This window comes from Gallinula chloropus (assembly GCF_964237585.1).
Source record: "Gallinula chloropus genome assembly, chromosome: 14".
Lineage (NCBI taxonomy): Eukaryota > Metazoa > Chordata > Aves > Gruiformes > Rallidae > Gallinula > Gallinula chloropus.
The window spans coordinates 4,880,403-4,907,647 of NC_140099.1; the positions used below are offsets into that span (position 1 = coordinate 4,880,403).

The window sequence follows — 27,245 nt, forward strand, 5'->3', positions numbered from 1 at the left end:
AGAGCCTCCTCTGCCTCTCAGCATCTTTGCCCAGCACCGGGCAGGGTTTTACCATTTCCAAGAACAATGCAATCCCAATTCATATTTTCAATCTTGCTTGATCTCCACTGGTCTAAGAATGACAGCCAGTCACACCTACCTGCAACTTGCATTGCAAAAATGCATGAGGCTCCTTTGCTAGAGCAGCAGATATTGTGCTGGGTACTGCAGAAACAAAGCTTAAAAAGCAGATGATACCCCAAATTTAAGTAGACCTGTCAGACCCAGAGACCTAAGAGAGGGGATTCCCAAGGTCATGTAGGAAGCCCGTGGCGGACACGGGGACTGAACATAGATCTCTTGATGCCCAGCCACGCTGTGGTCTCAGGACAGTCTTCTCTTTTGTCTTCCAGTCCATTAGGAAGATCAGTTAATGAAATGGAATTAATAATGCCAGCTGCAGCACCAGCATCGCTATAAGGGAGACAAATTTAGCAGCACATGCTTAAATGTGGCAGGCTTAAAAATGGGGGTAGGCTGCAAGTACCATAAAAGTCTGCTCTAATGGGGGAATGCAGTAGGTCAGCCAGAGTTTCAGGCTCTCGTCAGCTTTACTGATCAAATCTTAAAGGAGAAATGAAGATGTACCAAGTACCTTCCCCAAAGGAGAGAACCACCCAATTTTAAGGTTCCCAGCAACTGAAAAAAGTAGTCCCACTGGAAAGAATCAAAAGACTTTTCTAGGTCAGTGGCAGGAATAGAGCCTTCGTTTCTATGATCCTCATGGTTCAAAAATAACATTAAAGAACCAAGAGAAATTAGCCACTGAAGAGCTGGGAGTAAATCAAATTTGATCCTGATGTGTTGGACGTGCTGTTGCCTGCAGTAGTCAGCGAGCCGAAGCGGCGCTGCAGAAGTGCCAGTCATCTCTGGGATGGCTGGTGGAGAGGATCTGCGCCAGGTTCACTGAGGGACAGCACATCAGCAGTTCAAAATCTGAAATGGAAATCTGTATTTTAACAACAGCACCGTATCTAAGGACCTCCCCCCCCCGATGGCTCGCTCGCTGGGATTCAAAGAAAGGCCACCTCATTCCCAGGGAGGAAAGTGAGTGCAAAGGATGTCTCACCTGATTCTTTCACCCACTCATTTGACTCGTGTCACGTGGTGGTTGCTGAAGACCTTGTGATAATCTCAGACTTTGAGCAAAAATGGGAATGAAGAACACTTCTGCTGAGCAGAGAGCGAAACAGAGGCAGCAGGGCAGAAGCTTAGCAATGTATCTCAAAACACACTTAAATATTTTGACTGCTCATTTAAAAAAAACCCTCATAAACCCAGGCATTTCAACACTTCTACAAGAAATCTCAGGGAAGCTGGAACGTTACGTGATGTGCCAGGACATGGGGTTTCTTTTGTTACAAGTATTCATCTCCAGACTTAAAACTGCCCCAGTGTAAGACCATATTGTCTTTTTTACCAGTTTATTGATTCCTTTTGTGGTCTAAAAACCTGAGGAAAAAAGTAGTTAATCTCCTAAGAGAAAATGCCAGAGACCTGGGGCAAAAGACAGCAAGGCCAGAGCTGTCTCTGTACCTCCTACTGAACAGTGACAGACCTGAAATTGCTGTCAGCATCTCCCAGCTCATGGCCTTTTCACCTGAGCCACCTTGGAGCGATTTTGCAGCTCAGAAAATGTGTACTGCAGGAATGAGCACAAGACAGTGGGAAGGATGAGAGCAGAGCCAGGATTTGGCCCATCCCTCTGCTATTGACAACCTCCTCACAAAAATGTAATTGCTGGCTGCCCTTGGCTGGGAGTACTCAGGCAAAAATTCCCCATTGCTCTTTAGAGCTTCGAGACATATTAATGCAACTTTTAAAATAGCATCTCCTCTATTTTTGTTGCTAATGCTAAGAGTAAATTAGCTTAGAAGAAAAACCCAGTCATCTCCTTTAATGCTATTGTTCTCCTAAAGTGCTAAATGTCAGGATCTTGCAGCAGATCTGGCGCTGCCCTCAATGTGTCCGAGGGAGCGTTGACGTGGGTGATGCAGAGCCCTGTTCTGAAAAGGATAATCAGTCCAAAGTGTCATCAAAGTCACTGAGAGCAGAACTGGCAATGGTTTAGGCTCTGTCTTTGAATTTATCATCGTTAAATATTCTTTGAAACCAATGCTGATTTCTTCCCTGCCCTCCAGCAGGATTGCTAAGGGACAGCCCTGAAGTTTAGGGCTTTGTGTGATGCTTCCCTTGGTGGAACAGCAGGCACTTTCGAGCTCTTATGGACTGTTATGTCAGCTCAAGTGTATTTACCTAAAAAAAAGCCTGAAATGTTGCTAACTTTGCCCACATCAGAGCTCATCAGTGGTGCACAGGCAGGCTGGGTCACCATGGCACTGGGAAGACCTTTGGTGGGAAGCAAGGTAGGGATGGAGAGCTAGTACTGACACGGGGTTCTGTAAGCAGCACAACCCTTGTGACCTGCACACTAGGACAGGGTGCTGTGTCCTTTGCTGAGCTGCAGTTAGCACCTTCTCCACCACACTCTGCTGGGATGGAAAGAAGTGAGGCAGACAGCAATACCTTCCTCATGTGTTAACTTGGATGGGGGTTTCCCTCAGAGGGAGGTTAGGATGGGCTGAGAGCAACCCAGTAAATTTATTTTACTGCATCCTTACCCCTCACACTCTACACACATTGGTCATCATCTCCAGCAGAGCTACTTAACAGGCAAATGCTTATGAGCCCACTTGGCTCGTGGCTCTGCCATCAACACTGAGCTGTAGGTTACCTCAGTAAAACATCTTAAGGTCTGTAATCATTTCAGTAATATTCTGCAGCAGAATGAGGCTTCCCATGGACAGTGCCCTGAAAGGACAGGAAGCAAGTCCACTTACAGCTTTTCATCCTGCTTCTGCTCATCATCACAGGAAAACTGTCCTCCAACACTGCAGAATCCTATGGTTGATGCTAAGATCTCTGACCTGTGCATGTCTCACCCTTATAAGATCCAGGCAGTGCTATACTTATCTGTGCCTTCCAGTCTGCTCAGTAAGTGTTTATTTGGTGGTCCTGGTTTAGTTCTCCTGCAAAGTAGTTTTCACCCTTAGTCTATTGATGGCCAACTGGTGCTAATTCTGGCTCATCACTTACCAAATGCATAATTTAAGTTCTCATTGTAGATATGCATTTTTTATTAATTGCTATTTTAGTCCTGGATCCACCCAACTCATTGGGATTTTGTTAAAGTGTTTGTGCAAGTGTATGTGGACACAGGTTAATGCTAGGTGCTGCCTCTGTCCCTCACAAGACTCAGCTCCGGGGATAAGTGAGTGCCCATTTCTTAGCCCATTTGTGTTTTCTAAATATGTTTATCTCACAGTTCCAGTCCTGTTCTGTTTCTGACACAAAGGCATTTTCCTTCTTCCCAGTGATAACGTGATGGGTTCTGGTGCAGATGAATTAAAATAGCTCTGGAAGTAGGGTGGGACAGTCCTTTCACATGGGCCAGGTCTGAAGAGATACTTTTCTGAGAGAAGTAAGATTGAAACAGGAAATCTGATGGCATGGGCCATTTTGGCCTGGGGAAGGAGATGGAGTCTCCTGAAGTCTGGGGCAAAAAGAATCCCTATCAACAATGATGGAAAGGAGAAATCATCACTATTTATTACAGCACTGGGTTCTTAAATGTACATGGACCACTCTTCTGTCCAGAGTGAATTTGTCTTTTCTATCTGACTGAGAAACATGGGTTGCAGTGAGACTCAGCAGAGATTTTGTGTCTGCTCATCACTGTGCTGCTGGTGGTATGTGCCATACTCATAGCCATGAGTTTCACCAATGCACTAAGTTTGAGGTTTCCTTGGGTTTTTTTTTTTTCCCAGGGAATCCAGGATTTAGAAGTTTGATGTGAATGATGGCTCAGCTTGTAAATACCTCGTGTTATAGATTGGTGATGGGATGGGAACCCCGTCACAGAGCTACAAACAGTGTGTGGGGCAAAAGGTATCAATAAATCTATTTTCTGTTCTTGTTAAGGGTCTAAACCAGTCAGTCCATGCTGAGAAACCATCTTTTGCCAACCTATTTCTTCCTGGTTTTAACAAAGCCAGGAAGGACACAAAATCAAGGCTTGGTGGTGGTTTAAGCTTACTCTGTGTAATGACAATTGAAGCCAGTTGTACACCAGTTAGTTAATTATTTCCCTGTTAAGGGACATGAAGATGTTGGATCTTCAGGGAGGCGTTTGAGTCACCATCCCTGGATGTGTTTAAAAAAAGGGTAGATGAGGTGCTCAGGGATCTGGTTTAGCATAGGACAGGAATGGTTGGACTTGATGATCTTAAAGGTCTTTTCCAACCTTGTGGTTCTGTGATTCTGTGTAATTCTGTGATTCCAGCATAGAGCAAATTTTGGGGGGGATTTCAAAGAGGGTTCTGAAACATGAATTACAGATGTTGGCCTCTCTAATCCCAGGAGAGTTTCCTAGGTAAAGGTGAAGATCACACTGTGATGAATCTCTCCTACGAGATGAATTACCTCAGGGAGGGGTAAGTGACCTACTACTGCCAGTTGGAGGAGATCTCTCTTAACTCAGTCATTAAAGACCATTTGATTTTGGAGCCAAAAGAGCAGTGAGGTTCAAACTCTGTTCTCTGATGTGTACTGTATCTGTTTCCATATAAAAAAGCTGAACTCAGTGTAACATCGCTAAGGTAAGATTATTTCATAATCTGGCAGGATCTGAAAGATTAAATGCAGCCTCAGAGCTGAGAGGTCCCCAGGTGGGATTGTTCTGCCAACAGTGACGGGGCCAAGGCTGATATGCTGTGTCTCAGGTCACTCTTCAGTGAAACAGGGTGACTTTTGGGGGAGTTTCTTTGTGATGAATAACCACCCCAAAATCTGAGAAAGGAAACAGGTTGGGTGGATGTGAAGCATTTCCTTTCCCAGTATTTGGCAATAACAGCCATTGGTTAATTATTATATCTCTGCAAGGCTACTTATTTTATTATTAGATGGGGAAACTGAGGCAGAGCCCATGTCTTACTGGGCAAGGAGTGTCAGAGTTGGTGTTAAAATCCAGTGATTAATGGGTGCTGAGTCAGTACAGAGAGCACATGCTTTTCACAAATTGAATCCTGGTTTACCCAATGTTTTGAGCAGGGAGAGGAGGCACTGCTTGTATCCCACACACCCTAACCTGGGTGCAGCTTGTGGTGCTCAGCATCCCAGTGTAGCAGGGATTGGTGCAAGGGGGTGCAGGGGGCTGTGTGGGCTCACCCCATGCCTGTGGGTGCTCATGCCTGCAGGGGGGAGAAGGGTGATGCCTGGTGCTGTGGGTACTTGGCTCTTTTCTTCTGCTTTTGGAATAGTTTTGGAAAAAACTAGCAAAATAAGGGTTGCTCTGTTAGAGTCAGATCTTGACCTTGGTTATCTCCTGCCTGCATCCTGACCTCACCCTGCTGGGCAGAGGCGTGGGGGTGGGGGGGAGCGTGTCAGAACCCGGAGGGGTTAGGTGAAATTTGGCCCTCAAAAAAAAATGAAGAAAACACCGTATTTCATCACTCAAGAAATTTCTGGAACATGAATAGTCACAACCATACAGCCACATAGGAAACAGTGCTCAACCATCCCCCCCCCACCCCCTTCCACCCACACCCAATTTGTTTTTATTTCTTTGCCATCAGGTTGCCTTAACCATTTCGATGGCTTAGGAGGCTAAGGCACCGAGCGCAAGCTTTTGATTTGAAAAGGGACTGCATCCCCTTTTCAAAGGAGCCTGCTCCCTAGGGCAACCACATCACACTGCTGATTTGCTGCAGTGGAGACCGCAGCGCGTACAATATGCCCTCCCCCCTCCGCCTGTGCTGCTTACAGCATCAGTCCGGAGCCGAGCGGGGAGACGGGAGCGATACCCGCTAAACCCACCCATGCTCGGGAATGCCTGACTGGTAACGCAGTGCCTCCGACGAAAGGACCGGCAGCTCCTCAGCCCTCCGAGATGCAAGCCAGTGCCGATTCCACCAAGATGGACTGTCTTTGGAGCAACTGGAAATGTCAGGGTATTATATCTGTTCTGGTGTTGCATGCTAGAAGGACTGCATGGCAGAGGAGGCAAAGGCAGGATCCATCCATTTTTGCATTGTTCACCTGTGGGCCTTTGCATGCTGTTTGATCTCCCTCCCCGTGAATGTTTTCTTTGGGGGTAATTTAAGAAGGAAAGAGAAAAAGCCCTTAATTCTGTTCTTTTGAATGCATTTCTCCCGTCTCCAGCTGTCTCACCCTGAAAGCATCCAGGATACGGGACCTTCCTCCCCACCTTACAGCTCATTCCCAGAGCATCCGCCCTTGCCGTGAGCGGTGTCATCTCTCATCCCCGGTTCTCTCCGTCGGGCTATCCGCTTGGCATACATCCATACCTTTGGGGGGGGGCTTTAGGAGAGATGGGCGATGGTGAATTTGTGCCTGCTTGGGCTGGCGGGGGGTCCGAGGCGGTTGCGTTGGGGTGCCTGGGTGCCTCCTGCCCAGGGACACACCCATAGCCAGGGCTTAGCCTAGCGTCGACACAAAGAAAACGCAGCTTCGGCGAGAAGAGCCATAGCACCCAGGCAGCCCCGGCACTGCCACCCACCTCGGGCTTTGCTGGAGGGTTGCTTTAAAAAGACCAAAAAAAAGGAAAAAGAAATAATCCTTTTGTTGTGCTTTCCTGCATTCCTCTGAGCCTGTCGGGGCGGGGGTGGGGATGGGGTGGGAAATGTCGAGGTGGTGTTGTCTTGCTGCCGAGGAGGCGAGGGGAACAATAGCATCTCCCTTTTGGGGGTTCTTCTCCGCGTATTTTGAGCAGGTCGGTGTCTGCGCTGGGTGGGGCTGGCTACCTTCCCGGGCGCCTCGGACAGCTTTTCAGCCATTTTTAGTCGGCTTCACACTTACCAGCCAGCAGCCAGCCTTTGTTTTGATAAAAGACGGTCTCTGTGACGCTGCTGCTCGGTGGACAGATTAGAGGGAGAAAAAGCTAGTGGCTGATCCTGCCGGGCAGGCTGCTGCCTGCTCTGGGCAGGCTTTGTTTGGATGTATTTCTTAATTTTAAGGGGAACGTTTATGCCCAGTAGATAGTACGTGATGTTGATGCTCACAACAGGAGAGACATCACTCTGTAGCATCATCTCATTAAAGGGTGGTCCAGGATGCTTGCAGACATAGTTTCATAAACGCAGCTTGATGTAACAGAAGCCAGAAAACCATCTTAAAGAGTGTTTTTTGGGAGGGGAGGGCAGGGAGAGACCTTTCAGACAAACAGACACTATCTCTAGGGAGCTTGATATTTTTGCAGTCTTAATTCCACACCTAATTGTATTTATAGCCTAAGGTTTTAGGGTCTTTTTTTAGGGAAGACGAGTAGCTGGAAAGTAAACAGATGCACCTGTTAAGTGCCAGCATCCAGCAGCTCAAGCTTTCCATGCCTTAATCAAGGACTTGGGGTTTTTATAGGATTCCATGATTCATTAAGCTTACATGGGAGAGCCACAGCCTAACTTCAGGGGCTTTTCATCTGAGCCTTGCCGATAAACTTCCTTGTTAGGTGGGGTTTGGGTGTTTTGTTTGTTTTGTTTCCAAAAAAAGGCTCAATATTTTGCTGATCCTTATAAAAACAGGAATTTGCTGAGTCAGATTGCTGAACCACCTGTATTTAGAAAGAAACCAAATATTTTCCCCTCTTTTCCAGAAAAAAATAGTATTTTTTTATAAATTAAAAAGAGGGCAATAACAAAGCACATACTGCTATTGTTTAATTAATAATTATTAATAATAGTGGGGTTTCTCTCCTTCTCTGCTTTCCTTTTTGAGACTGAGGTAGATTTGCTGAAAATCTAATGACACAGTACGTCCCATGCTGATTTGAAGAAAACCCAGAGATGAAAAAATCAACGCAGCTAAAAAAATAAATCCCTTACCTCACTTCCACATCATTTACATATTTTTCCTTTTCCTTGGGTGGTGCTTTCTGATTCAAAAATGCTGCTGCAGAAAAAAAAAAAAGATAATAGTCCTAGAATATCGTTTCTGTTGGCAAAATTCTTTGATCAGTCTGAGATAAAATAGAAGAAATTTAATATTCAGAAGAATGAAGGCTAAAGACTTGATTCATCGATTCCTTTAATATCTATTATTCATGTAGTCTCTGTCTCAACCCAGAATCTCTGTCTCATGCAAACCTGGAATTGCAGAATTTTGCCAGCTTCACGATCAGTGGGGTTATGGTTCCTCTCTGAAAATGCTGGAATATGTCTGTGAACACAACAAATGCAGACACAGACCTCAGCAAATATGGTGCATTTATTTACTGAAATGATGGAGATTAACATAAGTTTTAATTAATAAACAGACAAGCCCACAATTAGCTATATCATTGATTTGCTCTCATAGTACTCATAATTGGTGTAAAATTGGGTGGGGATGTTGAGAAGCTGCAGGGACACCTGATGAGGCTTTGGCTTCGCCCTGCTAAATCACCGTGCTGTTGTTTTCCTTGCAATGGAGCCATAGCTGCTGCTGCATACCTTTAGAAACAGAGTGGTTTACCTGTCCATCCTGCAGGTACAGCGTGCTCATGTCAATGGTAGGTCATGATACAGCCCTTCGGGGCAGCGGGAGGGGAATTCGTCCCTGCTGGGCACATGCTCCATTCACAGTATCATCATGGGTGGCTCTGGGGACTTGCAGCCGGCTTCCCCACCCAAGTCATCCTCTGCACGGGCAGGTGATGTATTTGCAGTAGGCTGGGATGGAGCCATGCATAATGCATGAGTGTGCGGAGACACGGCTCTGGCTGGGCAGGCTGGGTGGTGTGGGCCCTTCGCGTAACAACCTGCAGCCCCTGCCAGCCGCCTGACACATCGCACTGCGCAGCTCCCAGAGGGCGGCTGCTGGATGAGGTGTGTCTCCAGTTCCAGGTGGTGGAGCAGGTCTCCGTGCCTTCCCCAGGTATGCAGACCCAGCTCTGCAGGACTCATCCCCATGCCTTGCTGGAGAGGTTTCTCTGGATCAGGAAGGTCTTTGCACCACAGCTTGGTGTAGCTATTTTTTGCCAGTACACCTGTCCCCATGAGTATTCCTTCTTCTACTATTTCTTTTACATGTCAGCTCTTGGATGGTCATAAGTGACACACTTGTTCCTCCACAAGAGATATCAGAAAGAGAAAATCTGGAAGAACCAGAGAGAAAGGCCTATGAACTGTTCATAGAAATTATCCTAAATCTTATCGAGCTTATAACTTAATGTGGGAAAGGACTGCAGACTTCATCAAATCCATCTAGCTGACATAACTCCACTGAGACTGGAGTTATTGAGTAGCATCTTCTTGGCAGCTCTTCCCAGAGAACCAGCTTCCTTGCTTGATTGATACATCAATTGGTTTCCAAAGGGTGCTGAGAAGCTACACCAACTATTCACGGCAACATTCCCCACCTTAAGACTGATACAGAAGTTCAATGGCAAGATTTTGGATACATGCTATTGACCTATAATCTTATTGACAGTGATGTCTGTCTAATTACAGCTATTATCATGAGAACTTCAGCCAGTTGGTACCTTCACTGCTTTCCTGAAAGTATTGTACTCTTAGCTGGGATCCACCTGTCATGAGCTTTCCCCACCTTTTCAGCAGCTAAAGATCTGTCACAGTAGTTGGTTCTTAGTTTGGACCTCAGTAGAGATAAAATCTTGGAACCAGGTCATCATCTGATGTAACCAGTTTCCCTAATAGCTTCACAAAACTACACTAATTCATGAGGAATTCCTAATTTCACAGTAGATATTCTGCAAAATGTTAATGAAATTTGTCAAGATATTTTTCCACTTTCAGATGTATTTTCTTCCCTTTTTTGCTGCGGGTACAGAAATTGTATCAATCCTTCATCAAGGCTGTTCCTGTTGATAGCAACAAAACTGCAAGATCAAGAGCTCAGAGGACAAACTCTCCTAGATGAGTTTAACACTGACTGCCAACCATCCCAACAAACACCTTAATTTAGTATCAAAAAATCAGTGACATGTCAATAGCTCTGCCAAAATGTGCTCTGCACACCTGCTGTGCCCTATCTGAATGTATTTTTTTCTCTTAAGAATAGATGGACAATGTTCTTCCATTGTCAGAACAAAGAGGAAATTCCCTCAAAGTAAAATTATTTTAAGGTGTTCTCTGAGGAATAATTTAAACTCTTGCAAGAGTGTGATGATGGGGCAGTAGCTGGAGGAAATGTTGGAGGGCTGCTTTTGCTTTCATTATTTCTCTCGGAAATTAGTTTTAGTGAGACTTTTTTTGCTATCAGAAGGGATGGTCTCTCCAAGTCATATTTAATTCTCACAAATAACACAGGTCTGAGCCATTCATTTGGAAAATCTGCAGATTTTCAAGTGTTTGGATAGAGTTATGTCCAGGAGCATCTCAGGAACATCTTAACATTTCCATAGCATTACGGGCTTTCAGGGACTCTGCTTCTCTTCTCTGTTTCTGCTCATTTAAGGTAGGAGTAACAGCATCCTCCTTAGAAACTGGCCAAAGCAGGTAGTGAGCCTGGTCTTAAAGCACCTCTCAAGTGAAAATGATAACAACATCCATATAATAACGATGATACTGATGATGATGATGATAATACAATGGGCTTGTGTGTGAAGTGATTGCAGGGCTGACTTTTTTATTGCAAATCCCTTTCTGGCTACCCAAGTCCTCTCTACTGCCTCACATAAGGCAGTTAATCAATACTTTTTTGCTCACATCTTGATCTTGCAGATGGAGTAGGATATAATGTGGAGGGCATCTTATATTAAGACTTTCCTTTTCCATGGTCCTATTCCTGCTCCATGTCTCCTCTAATCTGAGTTTGGGGACCAAGAAGGTCTGAGCTTTCAAGTTGAGACTTGTGGCAGGTGAATGATAAAGATATAAAGCTGAACAAGGACAAGAACCTAATGGATAAAGTGTGTATAAAAGGTAGAAGTGTGGAGAAATCCCTCCAGGCTGGAGGTAAAGGATACGGAGAGATGCCTTCTGTCTTGGCTCTCCTGTTACTCACAGCAGTCACCTGAAGGCACCAGACTGCTCCTTAAATGTTGTATCCATCTGTATTGCATTTGAATTAGATCTGTTGTGGGGAAGGGAACAATGATCACATTGGATCCCAGACTGGAGAGAAGGGGGAAAGCCTGGTCCTGCAGCCTCTGGTTAGTGCTGCAAACTGGAATGGCTTTGAGTGTGAGCAACATTTGCTTTGATTGAAACGCTTAGAGCTTTGCCGCATTTGTTGTCAAACATCGATGTGACAATGCTATAAGCAAGATTGCCCTTCTTAAATTATGTTTCCTGATCTTTTGACTTCAAGTAGGTCTGAGAAATTACTTATGAAGTCATTTACATTTATGAAGTCATAATATTACAGAATTAAAGGCTGTGTGTAGGCAGGTTCTCACTTCTCATTAAACCAGTGTTATGTAGGGTAAATGAAGCTGTACAACCCATTGATTTTACCTCCTGAGGAGGCCCAATGGGACTTGCATTGTGGGAGGGCAACTTGATCACATCTAAGGGTGTTTTTAGCACACTGATAACCTTTTATTCGATCTTCAAGGCCCATGGGCCTCATTTGTTTATACACTTTTTATACTAACCCCCAGGCAGACGCTGCTTGGTGCATGTTCATTTTTCATAGACTTGTTGCAATAGAGGAAAAACTTGCAAAGTCAGGAGGAGAGAACAGATGTTTTCAGAGGAAGGGAAGGAGAACCTGTGGAAGATGTAAACTGTCTGTGCCCAGTTCTATATTAATTTTCTTTGAATGTTTTTCTTGAGACATGGAATGGAAAGATCCTCATTTTCAAAAACACAACTATGCAGGAGTCCAAAGGTATGAGGACATTTTAGCTACAAGGTGCTTTGTATCCTCTATTCTCCCTCTTGTGAGGCCTTGGGCTGCAGATACCCCATACTATGGTGCTTCTGAGGACCATGTAAACCACCAGAGCCCAACCATCATGTTTCCACCAGGTGCTGAGGAGAAGGGATTCAGGATCATCACTACTTAGCCTCAAATCGTTCACTGCCTCTCCCACACTCATGGCTGTCTTCTGGCTTTTTTGATGCCAAACACCAAGGAGCAGAAAGATTTTCTACTGAAAGCCATGATGAAAGCTGGCAGAGCTTTCAGGCACTGCCCCAGGAGCAGTTCCTTACTGGCACAAGCATTGTATGCTGTGAGGTTGCTTTTAGCTTGCCTAACACAGCTGTTTACCAGCTACTCACGTTAACAAGTGGTTTGTTGGATGGAAGAGCTTACATCTGTGCATCATTGGTCTGGGGGTTGGCCCCAAATGCAGGACTGACATTAGTTTCATGAGAAACATATACTATAAAGTATACACTATAAAGTATAGCTGAGACACAGATTTTGGCACCCTTGAAAACTTGCCCTTTCAAATAGAAGGCTACTTAAATAACTTTTTACTCAAGAGTTCTGCTGTCAGTGAAAGAACATGAGCAGGGATATGCTCAGAGAATCAGCTCATCAGACATGCTTCTCCCAAAAAATTCTTTCAAGGGAGTGGCAGTGACCTGCAGCACTGCTGTCCCAGAAGTGGCTGGCAAGTTCTCCTTACTAAATGCAAATACTTTTGAGTCTGAGGCAGTTCTGGCAAAACACAGGGTCTTTTCTACCTCCACAAATGAGCCAGAGCTCTGATATGTTGTCCTGGAAAGAGTGCAAAGTGCCCTGCGCTGCTTCCCTCCTTCGGGAGGCTGAAGGGAGATCTTGGAAGGCTACAGCTGAACAGCTTCTGCATGTTAATGGGCATGGACAGGATTTTACAGTCAGGGCTGTCAAAAGAGAAGGAACCCAAACCAGGGTGGAGCTGAGGCTTGATTTCTGTTTTCCAGACCCTTTCTGCACTCCCGCCCCCAGCAGCACGCCTTGCCTAGCCAGGCAGATCCAGCCCCTGCCCGACTGCAGGCACATCACATATCCACAGGCTCTCATGGCACCAGCCTCCTGCTTCATGCATATTCAGTGTGCATGGCTCAGAATCGTGCCATTGTGGTCAGGTCTGGGCAGTGCCTCACACACTCACACAGACACACGAGTGTGCACACAGACACCCTGTCTGCAGCACACCCAGCGCTTGCGGCACTCTTCCCCACACTAGGACCTTTTATTCTTTCCCTACGGATTGACAGAAGCTCTTACTCATGATGTTATTAACTCCTGCTGGGAAGGATCACCTCTCCTTTCATTTCTCTGGGGAATGTTGTACCTGTGTAACAGCTGGACTCGAAGCCTGGCTGAGCAAGGGGCTGACAAGTGGCTCTGCAGAGAGGTGTGTGTGCAAAGGTGTGAGCTCCAGCTCAGCTCCTGCCCTCCCGTGCTATACTCACCCTGTCAGAGTGCAAAGAAAGGGGTGCAGGCACAAGCAGGCACCTTCCTTCACCAAAGTCTCAGGCCACTGCTTGTATTTTGTGACCTGTTGAAGGTCAGTGAGTGCTTGCTGTCTGAATCAGTTTTATATGAATATAATAGAATGAGATAAAACTCAAAGTAGACATATAAATGCTGTGGACAACCTCATCTTTCACTTTCATTCCTGTTCAGAATAAAAAACAGAGCGTGGAAGGGGGTTGATGCCCTGAGTTTGTTTGGTGGTGAAGGAGCAGATTTCTCATTGGCCCTTAGTATCCATTTGCAATACCAGACACTGATGTGAAGGTACTTTTGCTCTGGTGTAAATGGGTACAGGAGGAAATGGCACCCCAAAGAAGCCAGGCAAAGGATCCCAGCCAGGGGATTTTGCACCCAGAGTGCCTCTGTTCATTTTAAGGGAGTTTTGTTTATGTAAGGAAGTGTGGGACCAAAAAACCAATAATGTTAAAAGCCTTGGAGGTGACTGAAGCTGTGACTGAAGGTGCAAACATAGCTCTGACACATAGCTCAGGTGTTTTCAGCAGCATCTGAATTCCAGGGGAACTGAGACATCTTGAATCTCTGAGGTCTGTTGGCAAAAGCTGCATTCTCCAGGGAAGCCCATGGACCACAGCTGGACCCCACATGTCTCCACTGATTTCTAGCTCTGGACTCTCCTCTTCCTTCCCTACCGAAGTTGCTGTAAGGTTCACCCTTCTGCACTGCCTTTTGCACAGCGGTTTGGCTCATCCCCTTATTCCTAAGGGAGAGGAGGAGGAATGGCTGGGGGAGCAGCAAATACCACCCAAACAGCTGGATGCAGCAGCAGTGCCACAGCTCCCCACCCCTGCGAGGGAAACGAGGGGAAGGCAGATGTGATTCCTGCCTTGAGACTCTTAACTGACCCACTGCAGGCTGGGGATGGGGCTGTTGTGCTCCCAGGCTGGACCTGGGCACTGGGAATGCTGCATAAATATCATTCTATTTGTACCATCCTCTTGAAAAAGAGAGAGAGAGGCCTTAGTTGTTAATTTTTGGGTCTTATCATCAAATGACCTTAACTCAGGGAACTCTGCTGAAATGGGCTTTTGTATTTTTTGGCTCAGCACTCGTTTCTTTGCCTGTCTACTGCCTACACTCTGAGTAGTGTTTTCCCCTGGTGCCTGGCCTTTTTCTTTCATCAGTAGCTGATGTTCCATGTACAGCATCCCAAGCTGGCTCACCTGTGCTCATTTAATTTCTCATGAAGGTTTTGTGTGATAGAAAATTTAAATATCTCTTACATTTCCTATGCTGTCCTGTGGCAGGGGAATTTTTAAGCACAAAAATGATCGGGCTGGGAATGATACCTCCTGCCCAAATCCTTGCTGGTGAAAGCACACCAGTTACTGTGCTGCAGAATTTTGCAGTGTTTGGACTGCAAGAGCATGAAAAATGGTAAAAATCACACATTTGTGTTCTGGATGCCATTTTGTAAGGGTGGTTGCAAGTCACCTACTCAAGCATCTCAGCACTATGAGCAATTGGTGGAGCTCCAGCTGCCTACATCAATACAGCTGGGTCTGCTGCTGAACTCCCTGCCATAGGTGCACGCTCTATGTTGTAACTGCATTTTGGAGCACTCCCTAGTCCATGCCCCTGGGTTTCTGCAGGAAGACCTGGGAATGTTTCTGGAAAGACTTTGGTAATGTGTAAAGTCAGCACTCGGGATGCCAGCACGTACCACCAAGATCCCCATCCATGCAGTCTATAGCTCTCTCCATTCATGTGTGCTCACCACCACAGGTCCAACGCTGAACACTGACACTTAAAACCATGAAAGCCTTATTACCTTGTGTATACTGATGGAGAATACAGTAGGATGTGAATGCTGCATGAGAAGAGCTCAGTCATACCGTAGCAATCTTTGCTTGCAAGCCCATCGCTTCGAAAAGCAGTGCTAATATGTGTGATAGTAATGAGTAATACAGCTCATTGACTCAAGGCAAACATGCTGCGGTGACTCACAATTTGGGGAGATTAGATGATAAGAAACACCAGGCTGGATTAATTTTGTTTCTTTTTCATAATTGTGATTATTTTTTTTGTTTGGGCAGATTGCAGTTTTCCCGAATCTGCTCTTTGTTCAGAATGATTTGACAAGTGGCATCTATGAAATCTGTTTGGCTGGTGGTGTGTTCAAGCTGTTCAGGAGGACTTGTGCAGTGTGTGAAATTAAAGCTGTTTTGTTTAGACAGTCATGAACATGTTCTTTGGCTGGATGAAGAGTCCTCTCAGAAACAGGTTATCAGTGGAAAGAAATGAAATTCACCTTTGTGAATCATTTCATAACATTTTGCTTTTATAGTTATGGTCCAGCTATAGGATTGTTTGCTGAAGGAGTTGGAATAAACTACACAAATTGGGTGAAAAACGGTCAAAATCAACTGCTTTACAAATGTGGAAATATATTGGTTGAAAATGGGTTTCTATGCTTGTTTTGTTCTAACTGACACTTCCCATGGATCTAGACAAGGAAACTACCTAACGAGCAGAAAGTTGGGTGGGTTTTTTTTTATATTTCTGAGATGGTTGGATTTGCAGTAGCAAAATGGATTTATACTGCATTTCAAGGTCCCATCTGAAAAATTATTTCCTACCCATGTAACTAGTAAGCAGTGGTAAAACAGGGAAAGATGCTTCTCAAAACTTCCAAGAAAACAAAATCATATTGTCAAAGCTTTGAATGGGAAAGTGGTTTCTTGTGGCTAAACCCAAACTTTCCCATTCATTTATCAACAACCAAAACTTGAAAATGCTTTGATCAAGCATTTGGCATTTGGGCTTGTAACAAAGAATAAAAACAATATATATATTTGAGTTTCCAGACTAGCTAAATGCAAGGTATGATAAAAATGTCCCTACAACCCTAGCAACAACACAAACTGCAGCTTGCAGCTACCTTGCTGCTGCAAGACACCCATCGCTCTGTGATTGGAGATGTTTATCCATCTTACCCAACCTAGGCTCAGAAGCATGAAATACAAGGATTTCAAGTAGGTTGTCATTTCCTCAGCACGTTGCTGAAGTCACTTCACTGCTTCTGTTGAGGAGTTTCTGTGGATGCTGATGTGAGCAGGAACATCACTCCTCCTCCACCTCCCTGCAGGGACTCCGAGCATTGCAGTGGCTCCACATTCCCATACTCAGTGCCCTTCCAGCTCCTGCCTTTAACGCGTTGGTCTTCTCTCCCCAGCTATCGACCTCTTGTACTGGCGTGACATCAAGCAGACAGGGATCATGTTTGGCAGCCTCCTGTTGCTGCTCTTCTCCCTGACCCAGTTCAGCGTTGTCAGCGTTGTGGCCTACCTGGCCCTCGCCGGCCTCTCGGCCACCATTAGCTTCAGAATCTACAAATCGGTCCTACAGGCTGTGCAGAAGACGGACGAGGGACACCCCTTCAAGTAAGTGCTTGGCAGTCATGGCCAGGGTCTGGTTTTTCTTGCAAAGGATCCATTCCTGGTGGTAATTCCCATTCCTTTAAGTGCTGCTTTTACACTGGATGAGATTCTTTTCTTGTTCATAACAGGGGAAACAATTGTTTTCTGCTGCCCAGCGTCTCAAGAGCCGTGAGGCTGTATTGGCTCAGATCCTGGGGGGGCAGGGGGAAGTGAGTAGGGGAAACAACACACAAGCCATCGTTCTCTGAGACAGGAGATTTTTTTTTTCCCTGAAATTCAAAAGATCCAGAAATTTTTAAGCAAGCAAACCTCTGTAAGCTGGAAGAACGTTGTTTCTGGGCATGCTGTATTTAGCATATAGGGAAACTAACTGTTCATATCTTTCCTCCAGCACTACTTGGCTGTGGTAGGCAAATCCATCACCATAGGTGATGTTACCAGAGCCAGTGACAGTGCCCGCCTTCCACAGGGTCTGCTGGGTGGTTTGTTCCAGGGAAACAGCAATCCTTTCTCCTCTGCTCTGCCAAGGTCTTGTTGAGGTGATGCTCCCTCTGTTTCACTTGGGTCAGTTCTGAGATGTGCCTCACGACATTGGTGTAGCTCAGAGAGAGGTGCAGAGTGGTTGAAGGAGTGGAGGAGAAGGGGGTGTTGATGACAAAGGTGATGTGACCAGACCACAGCTTTTGTTTCTCCAGAAGCTTTCAGCTGGAGGGAATGTCCCCTTCTGTGGCAGCAATGTTGCACAGAAGTTTGTGGGCAAACCCACCCCAGTTAGGATTTGCAATCCCCATCCAGTGGAGTAAAGAGAGAAATCCCATCAAGACCAGACTCTGCATGAGGAGAGAGCAAGGCTGGAGGCAAGCAGCCTCAGCCCAGCCTGCAATTTCCCGGGGAGATGGGTCATGCAAAGCAAAGACAGTGTGTGCTGGTGGCTCTGTGCCTGCAGTGAGGGACACACATTGCTCCAGTGCAAAGAAATTAGGTCTAGGGAGGAGGGAGTGATGGGGTAGACAGAACGTCAGGTGAACCTGCCTGGGTTAGTAACTGGACCTGTGTTTCTGGCAGAGCCTACTTGGAGATGGAAATGAATCTTTCACAGGACCAGATTCAGAAATACACAGACTGCCTCCAGCTATACGTCAACAGCACAGTCAAAGAGCTGAGGAGACTCTTTCTCGTTCAGGACCTTGTGGATTCTTTAAAAGTAGGATTGCTTTAAATATTTTTAACCCCTCTCTAGAGGATCAATCTACATGTCAAAGTGCTGCTTCCCATGCTGACAGTGCTGTCACAAAACCTAGTTTTGTGTAGCTCCAAATATAAAAGTTGCTCTCCTTTTTGATTTCCAACAGTTTAGAGGATTGCCAATAAGCATTGGGTTTAGTGGTATGTAATATAAGAATTATAAAAGTTGCAGGACCAGGTTAGCTCCACCCCAGTTCTAGAAGCATCTCTGTGTTATGCTTTCTAGGACTTTGCCACCAAAAAGTGTGTCCTGTCTAATGCCTCTGTTAATCTGGATTTCCTCTAATGGTGGCATTTACTGCTGTGGAGGAAAGTCTTCTCTCCCTCCTTGCTGAGATAATTATTTATTTTCAGCCTTACACCCAAGTAGGTGTTCTTCAAAGCCAAGGGAAGATCATTAAGAGAGCAGACACAGGTTGGGTTCCAAATTGCTAAAGATTTTTAGAAAAACATATCTCCTGGCCTCCAGACTTTTCAGTCACTGGGATTATCGCTGTGGAGCTGTAATTAACCTGTGTGGGATGGCCCCCGCCGTCATTAACATTGGATGCAGAAAGCTGCCTATGCTGTGCTCAATGCAGAGTCCTAAATGTGCACAGTCGAGCCCTAAATACATGTGAAAGCTAGTCTAAGAAGTGAACAGCAGAACAGAGAATGGGGTTTCTGCACCCAGAAAAAGTACCTAGCTCCCAATGTGCCTTACTTAACAAGTCCCCTTACACATTAGGAAAAGCTAATGTGCCATTATGTTAGCTAGTTAAGTGAACTAATTTCTTATGCTGACACTGTAGGTGATGTAATGATGCATCTTTAATTCAGTTTGCAGTACTAATGTGGCTGCTGACTTACGTGGGAGCCCTCTTCAATGGCTTGACTCTTCTGATAATGGGTAAAAATCATCATTTCTTTTAAAACCTACTTTTAACTTTAACTCCCTTGTGACTCCTACTAAGACAAAACAGTCTATCCTCACTGTGCCTTCCTCACAGTTAAACCAGCGACTTTTATTGCCCTTTCCAGCAAATATTCAGTATTCCCATTACCTTGTCCCCCCAGCTAGAACTGATTTGTGCTTCAGGGTTTGGCAGCTACCAGTCCCTGAGCAATGGGGGATTCCATATTTGGGAGGTTTGAGCACAGTTCATTTTTAATACAAAGATCCCTGGTGGATCAGCTGACCAAGTGGCACGATACACGTTTGTCGCTGCTTGAAGTAGGTCTCTTCTCTGGAGGAATCTCTTGGGCAGGAATATAACTGTGTGCTCTTCTCTCTCCTCAGCTGTGGTGTCCATGTTTACTTTCCCTGTTGTATATGACAAGTACCAGGTAAGTCTCTCTGCACAGTGTGGTTTGGGTGTTGGAGTGGTTCTGCCTTGTTGATGCCTGATTGACTTGGTCTCCTTCTGCTCTTTGCAGGCACAGATTGATCAATACTTGGGACTGGTGCGGACCCACATAAACACTGTTGTGGCAAAGTGAGTTCAGCAGCAGGCTTGCCCAGATGTTTTGCTGGGAGGTTGCAGTGCACTGGGGGTGGCTCAGAGCTGGGTACCCCTGGGGACAGCATGTGTCAGGAATGATGTTCTTCCCAGGTCCTGGCATGCAGGAGCCTGCGGGAGGGCAGATCCCTGGAGAAACATAGTCCTTCTCAGCTGGGTGTAGACTCAGGCAGGACTGTGACCCTACATCCTTCCCTCTCCTGCTCCTTGGGGGAGCTGCAGACAGAACCAACCAGGGACTGATGTCCATATTTTTACCTGGCCAAGACAAACAGGAAGAAATGTGTTAACTCCCTTCCTCAGGGACCACCCCAAGCCTGGGTTTTGGCATTCAGGGACTCTGCCCTTTAGATTTAATAGCACTGTTCACGAACAAAGTGGGGATTAGAACACCATGCTATTACAGAAAGAAAATACCTGGAAGAACCATCATCTTGAGTGTTTCAAATCACCATGGAATGGATGGAAGGCCTGCATGAGATTTTTGATGCAATCTGCTCTATTTCCTAAAGTGCTGACTGTGTGAAAAGCTCCCGTGGGATCCCTAAGGACACAGTGAGGGGCTAAGCATAGTTCTTGATGCTTGCAAGTTAATGGAGCAGAATGTCTGGAGTGGAAGGTAGATCCATACATCTCAACAGTTTGTGGCCAGAGCTTTGCAAAAGTTGGCTGAATAATGGGTATCAGATGGAAGGTCACAAAATGGTGAGGTACAGAGAGCAAGTGACCCACAGAGAGCTGCTGAGGGAATGGGGCTTCTTTAGCCTGGCAAGGAGGGAGCTAAGTGATTTCATAGCAGCCTGTAAGTACGTGATGAGAAGTTATAAGATAATAGAGCCAAACTCTTCTCAGTAGTGGCAGATGTTATAACAATATACACCCAGCTTAAGATGTTGATGTTCAACATTAGGAGAACCTTTTCCACTAGGAGATTAGGGCAGCACTGGAGCAGGCTACACAAAGAGGTGCCAGAACCTCCTTCCTTGGTGGTTTTCAAGATGCAGCAGGACAAAGCTGTGGCCAACCTGGTTTAGCAGCTTCATGTAGGAAGCTGATTCAGAGATTTCCAGGGATCCTTTCTAGCTAATATTTGTGTGATTCTGCAATACCCTTAAACTTGGGCAGGACGAAAAGTCTGCACTGCAAATCCTGTGTTTAAATTTCATTGCTGGGTTCCAATAGACAATAGACCATGAATAATGGTGTGGGGGAATACACATAGGGCCCTTTTGCTTATTAGACTCTGGTCCACCAGTTGTGACAACTCACTGAACACAGGCTAAACAGATTACACCTGGGTAAGACTCCAAGCAGGGATCTGCTGGAACAGAATAGCTGCCTGACCATATAATCCTCCCTTTTTCCCCTTTATTTCTAGGATTCAAGCTAAAATCCCAGGTGCCAAGAGAAAGGCAGAGTAAAGAAGACATCAAGAATTCATCAACTACAGTAGTGAATAACTGGGGGAATCTGGAGTGAAACAGCTCTGTTCTTACACTTTACTGCAAATTTATTGTTCTTTTTTCTCTTGACACCATAATCTTAGAAACATAAAACTCAGAAGCAGTGCTTTTCCCCTGCTGCTTCTGCACTTAGAATATTTGCAATCACTTGTGTCAAGCACTAAAGTATAGTAAAGAGAAAAGTGTACTAGATGTGTTTTTTTGTGTTGCTTATAAAGTGCATGATGGTGAGAGCCTAAATAATATTGACCTTTTTTATTTTATTTTTTTAGTGTTTTTCCTTCTTCTATTGGCATTGCTTCTATAACTTTTAATGTTACATGTGGCTAGGGGCTTTCCTGCTTAGCGCACTGATGCAATAGTTAAAATTGCTTCTACGTCACTGGGTTGCTGGTTGGATTCATCTTTATTAACTATATAGAATTGTAGACTGATGTTTTAGTGTTTTCCAGCACAAATAAAATGAAACAGTAATCGGTACTTATGGTAATCAGTTTTGTATAACTCAAAAAAAGAAAAATGACAATGAAACCCAGTACTTTTGTCGTAAGGGATTGACAGGCTGATTTACATGTATGGTAACTGGAAAGTTCCAGCATGTTAAATTTATTACAATTTGTATTACATTCTCTGTAGTTCCTAATGGACTTAATTATGGACTCTGAATATTTGCACTTATGTACTTGATACCGAATGCAGAAATAAATGTTACTAAATGTACAAAGTTCTCCCTCTTGCCACTGGGATTATCCTGACATATGGAAACTGGACACACAGGGTGCAAGAAGCAGAATTTTCTTTCTCTGTCTCTCTCTCTCCCTCTCCCCCCTCAAGATCCACACACACTTTGCCCTTACAAAATGGTGCGGTGAGATGTAGTATGTAAGACATCAATCAAGTTCACATCTTGATGAGTATGGACATGAAAGAAAGATCTTAGCATGTAGTTTGGGGAGGTGGTGGTAGCAAGTAACAGGAACATGAATAATTGTCTCTTCCTCCATTTGCACATTGTGCAAATCATAAGCAACACGCTATGGGAAGGGTCAGCACAAACCCAAAGGGCTTTTTATACTCCTCAATGTCATATTACATGTTACTTATCCAAAGCTGTTCTTTGAAATCTGCTTTAAACTGTGGGATCAATGCTGAATCTGGAGGCTGGGAACTGAAATAAACATTTGGTCTTGTTCAAGTGTGAAGGTTTTCAAAAATTGTCATTTGGTGTTTGAGAACTCTCAGATGGGAAAAGTGCTTCAAAACAGATAAATGGCTGTGTGCTGAATGACTTACCCATTTGTGGAACATACCTGTGGAAAAATTTTTGTTTGATTTTTTGAATATATAAATGTGAACATCAAAACTTTTTTCAGCCAAATCACAGTTTTTCTCTTTTTCTATCACATAAGCTTTTATGCAGCTATTTTTTCTACAAAGAACTAGATCCTTAAACAGTTATTCCAACTTTTTGAATTTGAGTTTTTTCTTAGATTAATTCATTTAATTCACCTTCATCTCAGTTACACATGGGCATGGTGACACCTATGCTAAGTCAGGCCACAGCTGGTTTGTGTATAGATGTGCAACCCAAACACACAGGAGGAGTTGGTAGACACATTGGTATGGCTGTGGGCTAGTTAATTCTTGTGATGACTCTCAGACACCCTTATGTATATTTAAGGGGTTTATTTAAATACTATTATCTCATCTTATTTTAAAGTACTGGACTTGTTTGCAAGATTCTGCTAAGTCATGGTCCTGATATTTTCAACTTGCCATGACAGAGCCCTTGTGGTGTCTTCAGTGTTCCCTGGTAAATCTCACTCCACTATAGGGGAGGGCTGGGGTAGGGTGGGTGTTACACCACCCTTTTCTTTTGGTTTTCAAACAAGTGAGGGGAAAAACCATCTCTGAGCTCTATGTTTTAAAATATTTTAGTTTGCTCACAGTAGAAATCTGAAGATACTTACCATGATGACTCACATCCACAGGCTGAGCTGTGTTGAGGTATGCAAGCTGTGAAGCCCTTTTGTCTCTGATCTTCATTGGCTTTCAGAATGAAGAGCAGCTGTAGGCAAGCTTGACTGCTAAAAGTTGTAAACTCATGAGGGGTTTCTAAGTGGGTGTAACCTGGGAAGGAGTTCACAGTGCCTGGGTAAGATTGGGGTGGTGGTGGGATCCTTTAAACCGTTCTTGTCTCTTCAGTGTGTTCCTTGCCAGAGGAACCTGGACACCACACGGCATCCTTAATGCTTCAGGAGTCGTGTTTCCCCCCTGTTGTCTCCAAAGGCTGTTTTAACATGATAAGCAAGAGTATGGGTGTCTTGTAACCAAGTGAGGTTGTTCAGGTGGTTGGAATTAGGTGTGTGCTAAATACCTTGCCCAAGCAGTATCTGTTGTCCTGTCTCTGGATGCTTTGAGATGTCAGTGCTCCCTTTCTGGAGGAGAAATGGAGAGGTTTCTAAGATGGCTGTCTCAGCTGGGAAGCTTGTTTACATGCAAGGTTAGCTCAGGACCAGGCCTTTCCATGGCTGGGAGCTGACTGGCTAATGTAAAGAAGATGGCTCTATTTCAAGGAAGATAAAAGGTCTACCTGCTGCATTCACCTTTGAAAGCCAGCCTAAATGTCTGACTGAACTGCTAATTTGAACTGAAACCGGTTTAACTCCAGCTTGGGTATATGAAATCAGGAGTCGCATACTGGTGAGAGACAAAAATTTATTAGGGCACCTATAATTGCAAATGAATGTTTTTTAGGCTTTATGACTTGGTAAAATATCTTCAAGGTTTCATCTGTACCTTGCAGAAACATTATAAGCCTGCTCCTAAACTGCTGCCTGTTAAGGACAGGCTCAGTAGTTCCTGGAGAGCTCTGTCAGTGCTTTATGTCACTTGACTATCTGTCTGTGCATCCTGAAATGAGTATTCCACTGGTAGTTTGATGTGAAATGTGAATACTGTCCACCATTGTTGGGGTTAATTCCCTTCTTCCCAATGCCTCAGCAGCGCAGCAGCCTTTCTCTAGCCTACATATTTGTCTCTGAGCTTACTGATCTCTTTTATGCTTCCTCTACTCTTTAATATTAAGCTAGTGAGAGTAGGATCATGAAACACATCAGTGTCAGGAAAGCCCTGGATTTGGGGGGAGATAAGAATGATGCAATATTCTGTGAGCAGCTAATCCAATTAAAGAGAGTCTGCCTTCTTCCCCATAGCTTTTGCTATCTCCCTGCACGCTTTCAGATGGCAGCTGGCTCCCATCCCTGTCCTGGTGGGTTACAAGTCAGTCAACTGTAAGCTTATCAGCCTTTCCTTCTCCATATGGGCCCAGGAAAATACGTGGCAAGCCCATGTGTGTGCCCAGTGCAGCTTTGCAAGCACCAAGCGTGATGTATTTCTTCCTGGCTCTTCTTGATACATTCTCTTTCTCAGGCACGGAATTAAAGGATGCTCCACCAGTGAACTTGCACGTGAGCTTCCTGGGAAGCTGGGCATCAGCAGGGTGAGAGTGCTGGCTTGAAGGAGCCTGATAAGACTGCCCAGCACATGCAGCCACTGAGGGACATATGGTGTTTGGATAAAGGTGAGACACATCCACTTGATGAGGAGTAAATAGCTGCTCTGCCTGAAAACAGAGGGAGGAATGGCCTCTCTGCATTTCTGCCAGGCATCCCTACTCCTCAGCTCCTCTCCAGGAGCGAGTGGCAAAAACCTGCTCTCTGCAACGGCTGGGGAAGGATACTGAGAGTGGATGGTCCTTCTCCACAGGTGCATGGAAATGGAAGGCAACTGTAAGGAGGTATGTGAGCTTGACCTGCTGCTTTTCATTTCCCTGTGTTTGGTGAACAGTCAGCTTGCTCTCTGTTAGTGCTCTCCTTGGGTCTGCATCTAATCCAGTTGCCCACAGGCTAGCAAGCCAGCTGACTGTGACTTGCTGCTTCTACAACTCCACTTTCCTGTTTGTGTGGGTAGCTGCTATTGGAGGAAGATGAGCTCTATAGAGCCAGGAAGGGCACCTGAGCCCCCTGAGCTTGCTGCAAGCCCAGCTATCTTCACCACCTCTGTAGCTCCCCTACAAAGAGTGCTAAACCTACAAGTATGCCAGATTTATAATCCAGGGGACATCACTGTGTGAGTGCCAGGCAAGGTAACGTTACGTGGGCAAACAGGTTATGTGTGTAGACTGTTTTGTCTACAACTCTGGCAAGCCCTGTTGACTGGGATGTGCCCACCTCTGCATTGCCCATGTTCTTATCTTCCCTTTCACACCAGTCTGCCTCAGCCAAAATGCTGGGAGATGCTAAAAGGGACCAGGGTGAGGATGGGATAGGTTCCTTCTGCAGCTCTGTCTAAGAAAACCAAAAGACAAAGTGGCCCTGCACTGATGTGCTTTCGGGGCTGCAATTCATGCCTCCTCATGGCTTGTTTTGTTTAGAATGAAAAAAGAATTCAGTCCAGTAAAGCTAATTGTTTTTTTCAGTAAGGCTCCCTTTAAGAGGGAGCTGTAAAGAAGATACAGGTTTTGAACAGCCCTCTGATTTAGTTCAACTAATTTAAAGTAGGCCAAAAACTAATTTAAAGCAGTCCAAAAATGTATAGAATCTTTAATAGCTGTGACAACAACAATGAAACCAGCCAGGCAGCAGCATGACTTGAACAGCAGATGACTTTACACAAAATATCCTTCATTTGCCTGGTTAGACACAAGGCCTAATTGCATTGCTCCTAATTCCACACTTGCTTGCTTGGAGAAACCACCATCCACACAATTATTAGCCTGTTACTCCTAGTGAAAAAGTATCACCTTTGGCACATGCTAAATGTGATCACTGAACAGTTACCAGCAGAACATCAGCTTGTCAGCTATCTGGAAATTTGCAGTCCTTAATTAGGAAGCTGTAGGGCTGTAACCTTCCCAGAATAACTCATTTGAAGAAGCACCTCTTTTATTCCTTCCAGCCAGAAATTTTGAAGTCCTGGAAAGCTTTCTCACCTCTTTCTCCACTCAAAAACTAGACAATTTACATTTTCAGCTGAAATGTAGAGCTGTGATGAACTACAGAAAGCCAAACTATTCAAAAAGTTATGCCAATTTGTCACGTCAGCTTAAAAAAACCTGAAGGAGTATAAAATTCTGATAGTACTAGTGTCACTTTTGTACATTAGACTTTCAGAAATAAGCTTAAATTTTAATTCTGATATAATCAAGAATCTCTCTGAGTCTCAAATGTTTTCTCTCGCCCACTTTCCCAACAGCAATCACAAGTCTATGACTCACACACTGTACCAATAGTGCAAATTAAAAGAAAACACTGTTTCTACTACCATTTAGCCAAGGGTACTCCTACAGCTCTCCAGTCACAAGAGACTTGAGTAAGTCTGGAGTGAAATGCTGTGGCCTCTGTTACACAGGGTGAACTATGGTCTCATAGGCTTTGCAAAAGGAATCAGACAGAGGAACTGCTGTAGAGCCACAGACCCTGAGACCCTGACATGTTACCATGAGAAGCTATGAGTGAACCAGAGAACGCTTTTGATTAACAGATGATTTTAAGGAGCTCTTCAGGAGCAGATGGTAATTGGTGGTGTGAAAAGGAGGGGTCAGTACTGAAGTTTCCCAAATATCAGCAGTATTTCAACTTTCCTTACATAAAGTGAAGATAAATAATATACCCCAGATGCATGCAGAGGATACCAATGAGCTTTGCTAAAGATATGAAGTGGTGAAGTATCAGAAGAGACCGTTAGGATGCCATATAGAAGGTGCTGGATAATCTTGAAGCCCATGAGCATTAAAATTGGATTATATTTTGCATCACAAATACAAAGCTGTGTCCTGGATTAATAGCAGAAAATTCTTTCACTGGCTAGAAGGTGGCTGGTTAGGAACAAATACTGATGAGAAAACACTGCTTCAACACAGTATGAAAGTGCTTGGTGTGGCAAAGAAGTGCTCTTAGGGGTTTCCAAGGGACTTTAGGAGTTGTTACAGGGACAGAGTCAGTAACATTTTGGCTACATTACTCTAGCAAAATGAAGGCTGGGGAGGAGGAGTATAGTTGCTCTTTCCAAGTACATTGGAGGTAAACACCCAGAAGGCTAAAAGCTGTTTAAGATGGCACTTAAGTAAGATTCTTAGCGATGGCACAGGGGAAAAATTACATTCCACG

At 44.8% G+C, this 27,245-nt stretch overlaps 1 protein-coding gene across 2 annotated transcripts in view; it reads left to right on the top strand.

Annotated features, from left to right (window-relative positions):
• RTN1 (reticulon 1) overlaps positions 1-21,033 on the top strand; it is a gene marked incomplete at both ends in the record, with an annotated part of 113,252 nt that extends 92,219 nt beyond the window's left edge. Inside the window, 7 exons of one of the 2 annotated variants that reach the window (XM_084270759.1) lie at positions 5,987-6,047; positions 16,664-16,871; positions 17,934-18,072; positions 18,933-19,002; positions 19,393-19,439; positions 19,530-19,588; positions 20,991-21,033. In XM_084270759.1, coding sequence (XP_084126885.1) covers positions 5,987-6,047; positions 16,664-16,871; positions 17,934-18,072; positions 18,933-19,002; positions 19,393-19,439; positions 19,530-19,588; positions 20,991-21,033 — 627 coding nt within the window. Of the gene's footprint in view, positions 1-5,986; positions 6,048-16,663; positions 16,872-17,933; positions 18,073-18,932; positions 19,003-19,392; positions 19,440-19,529; positions 19,589-20,990 lie in introns of those variants that run through there. The other variant, XM_084270758.1, reaches the window with a different exon arrangement.
• Positions 21,034-27,245: the final 6,212 nt, after the last annotated feature.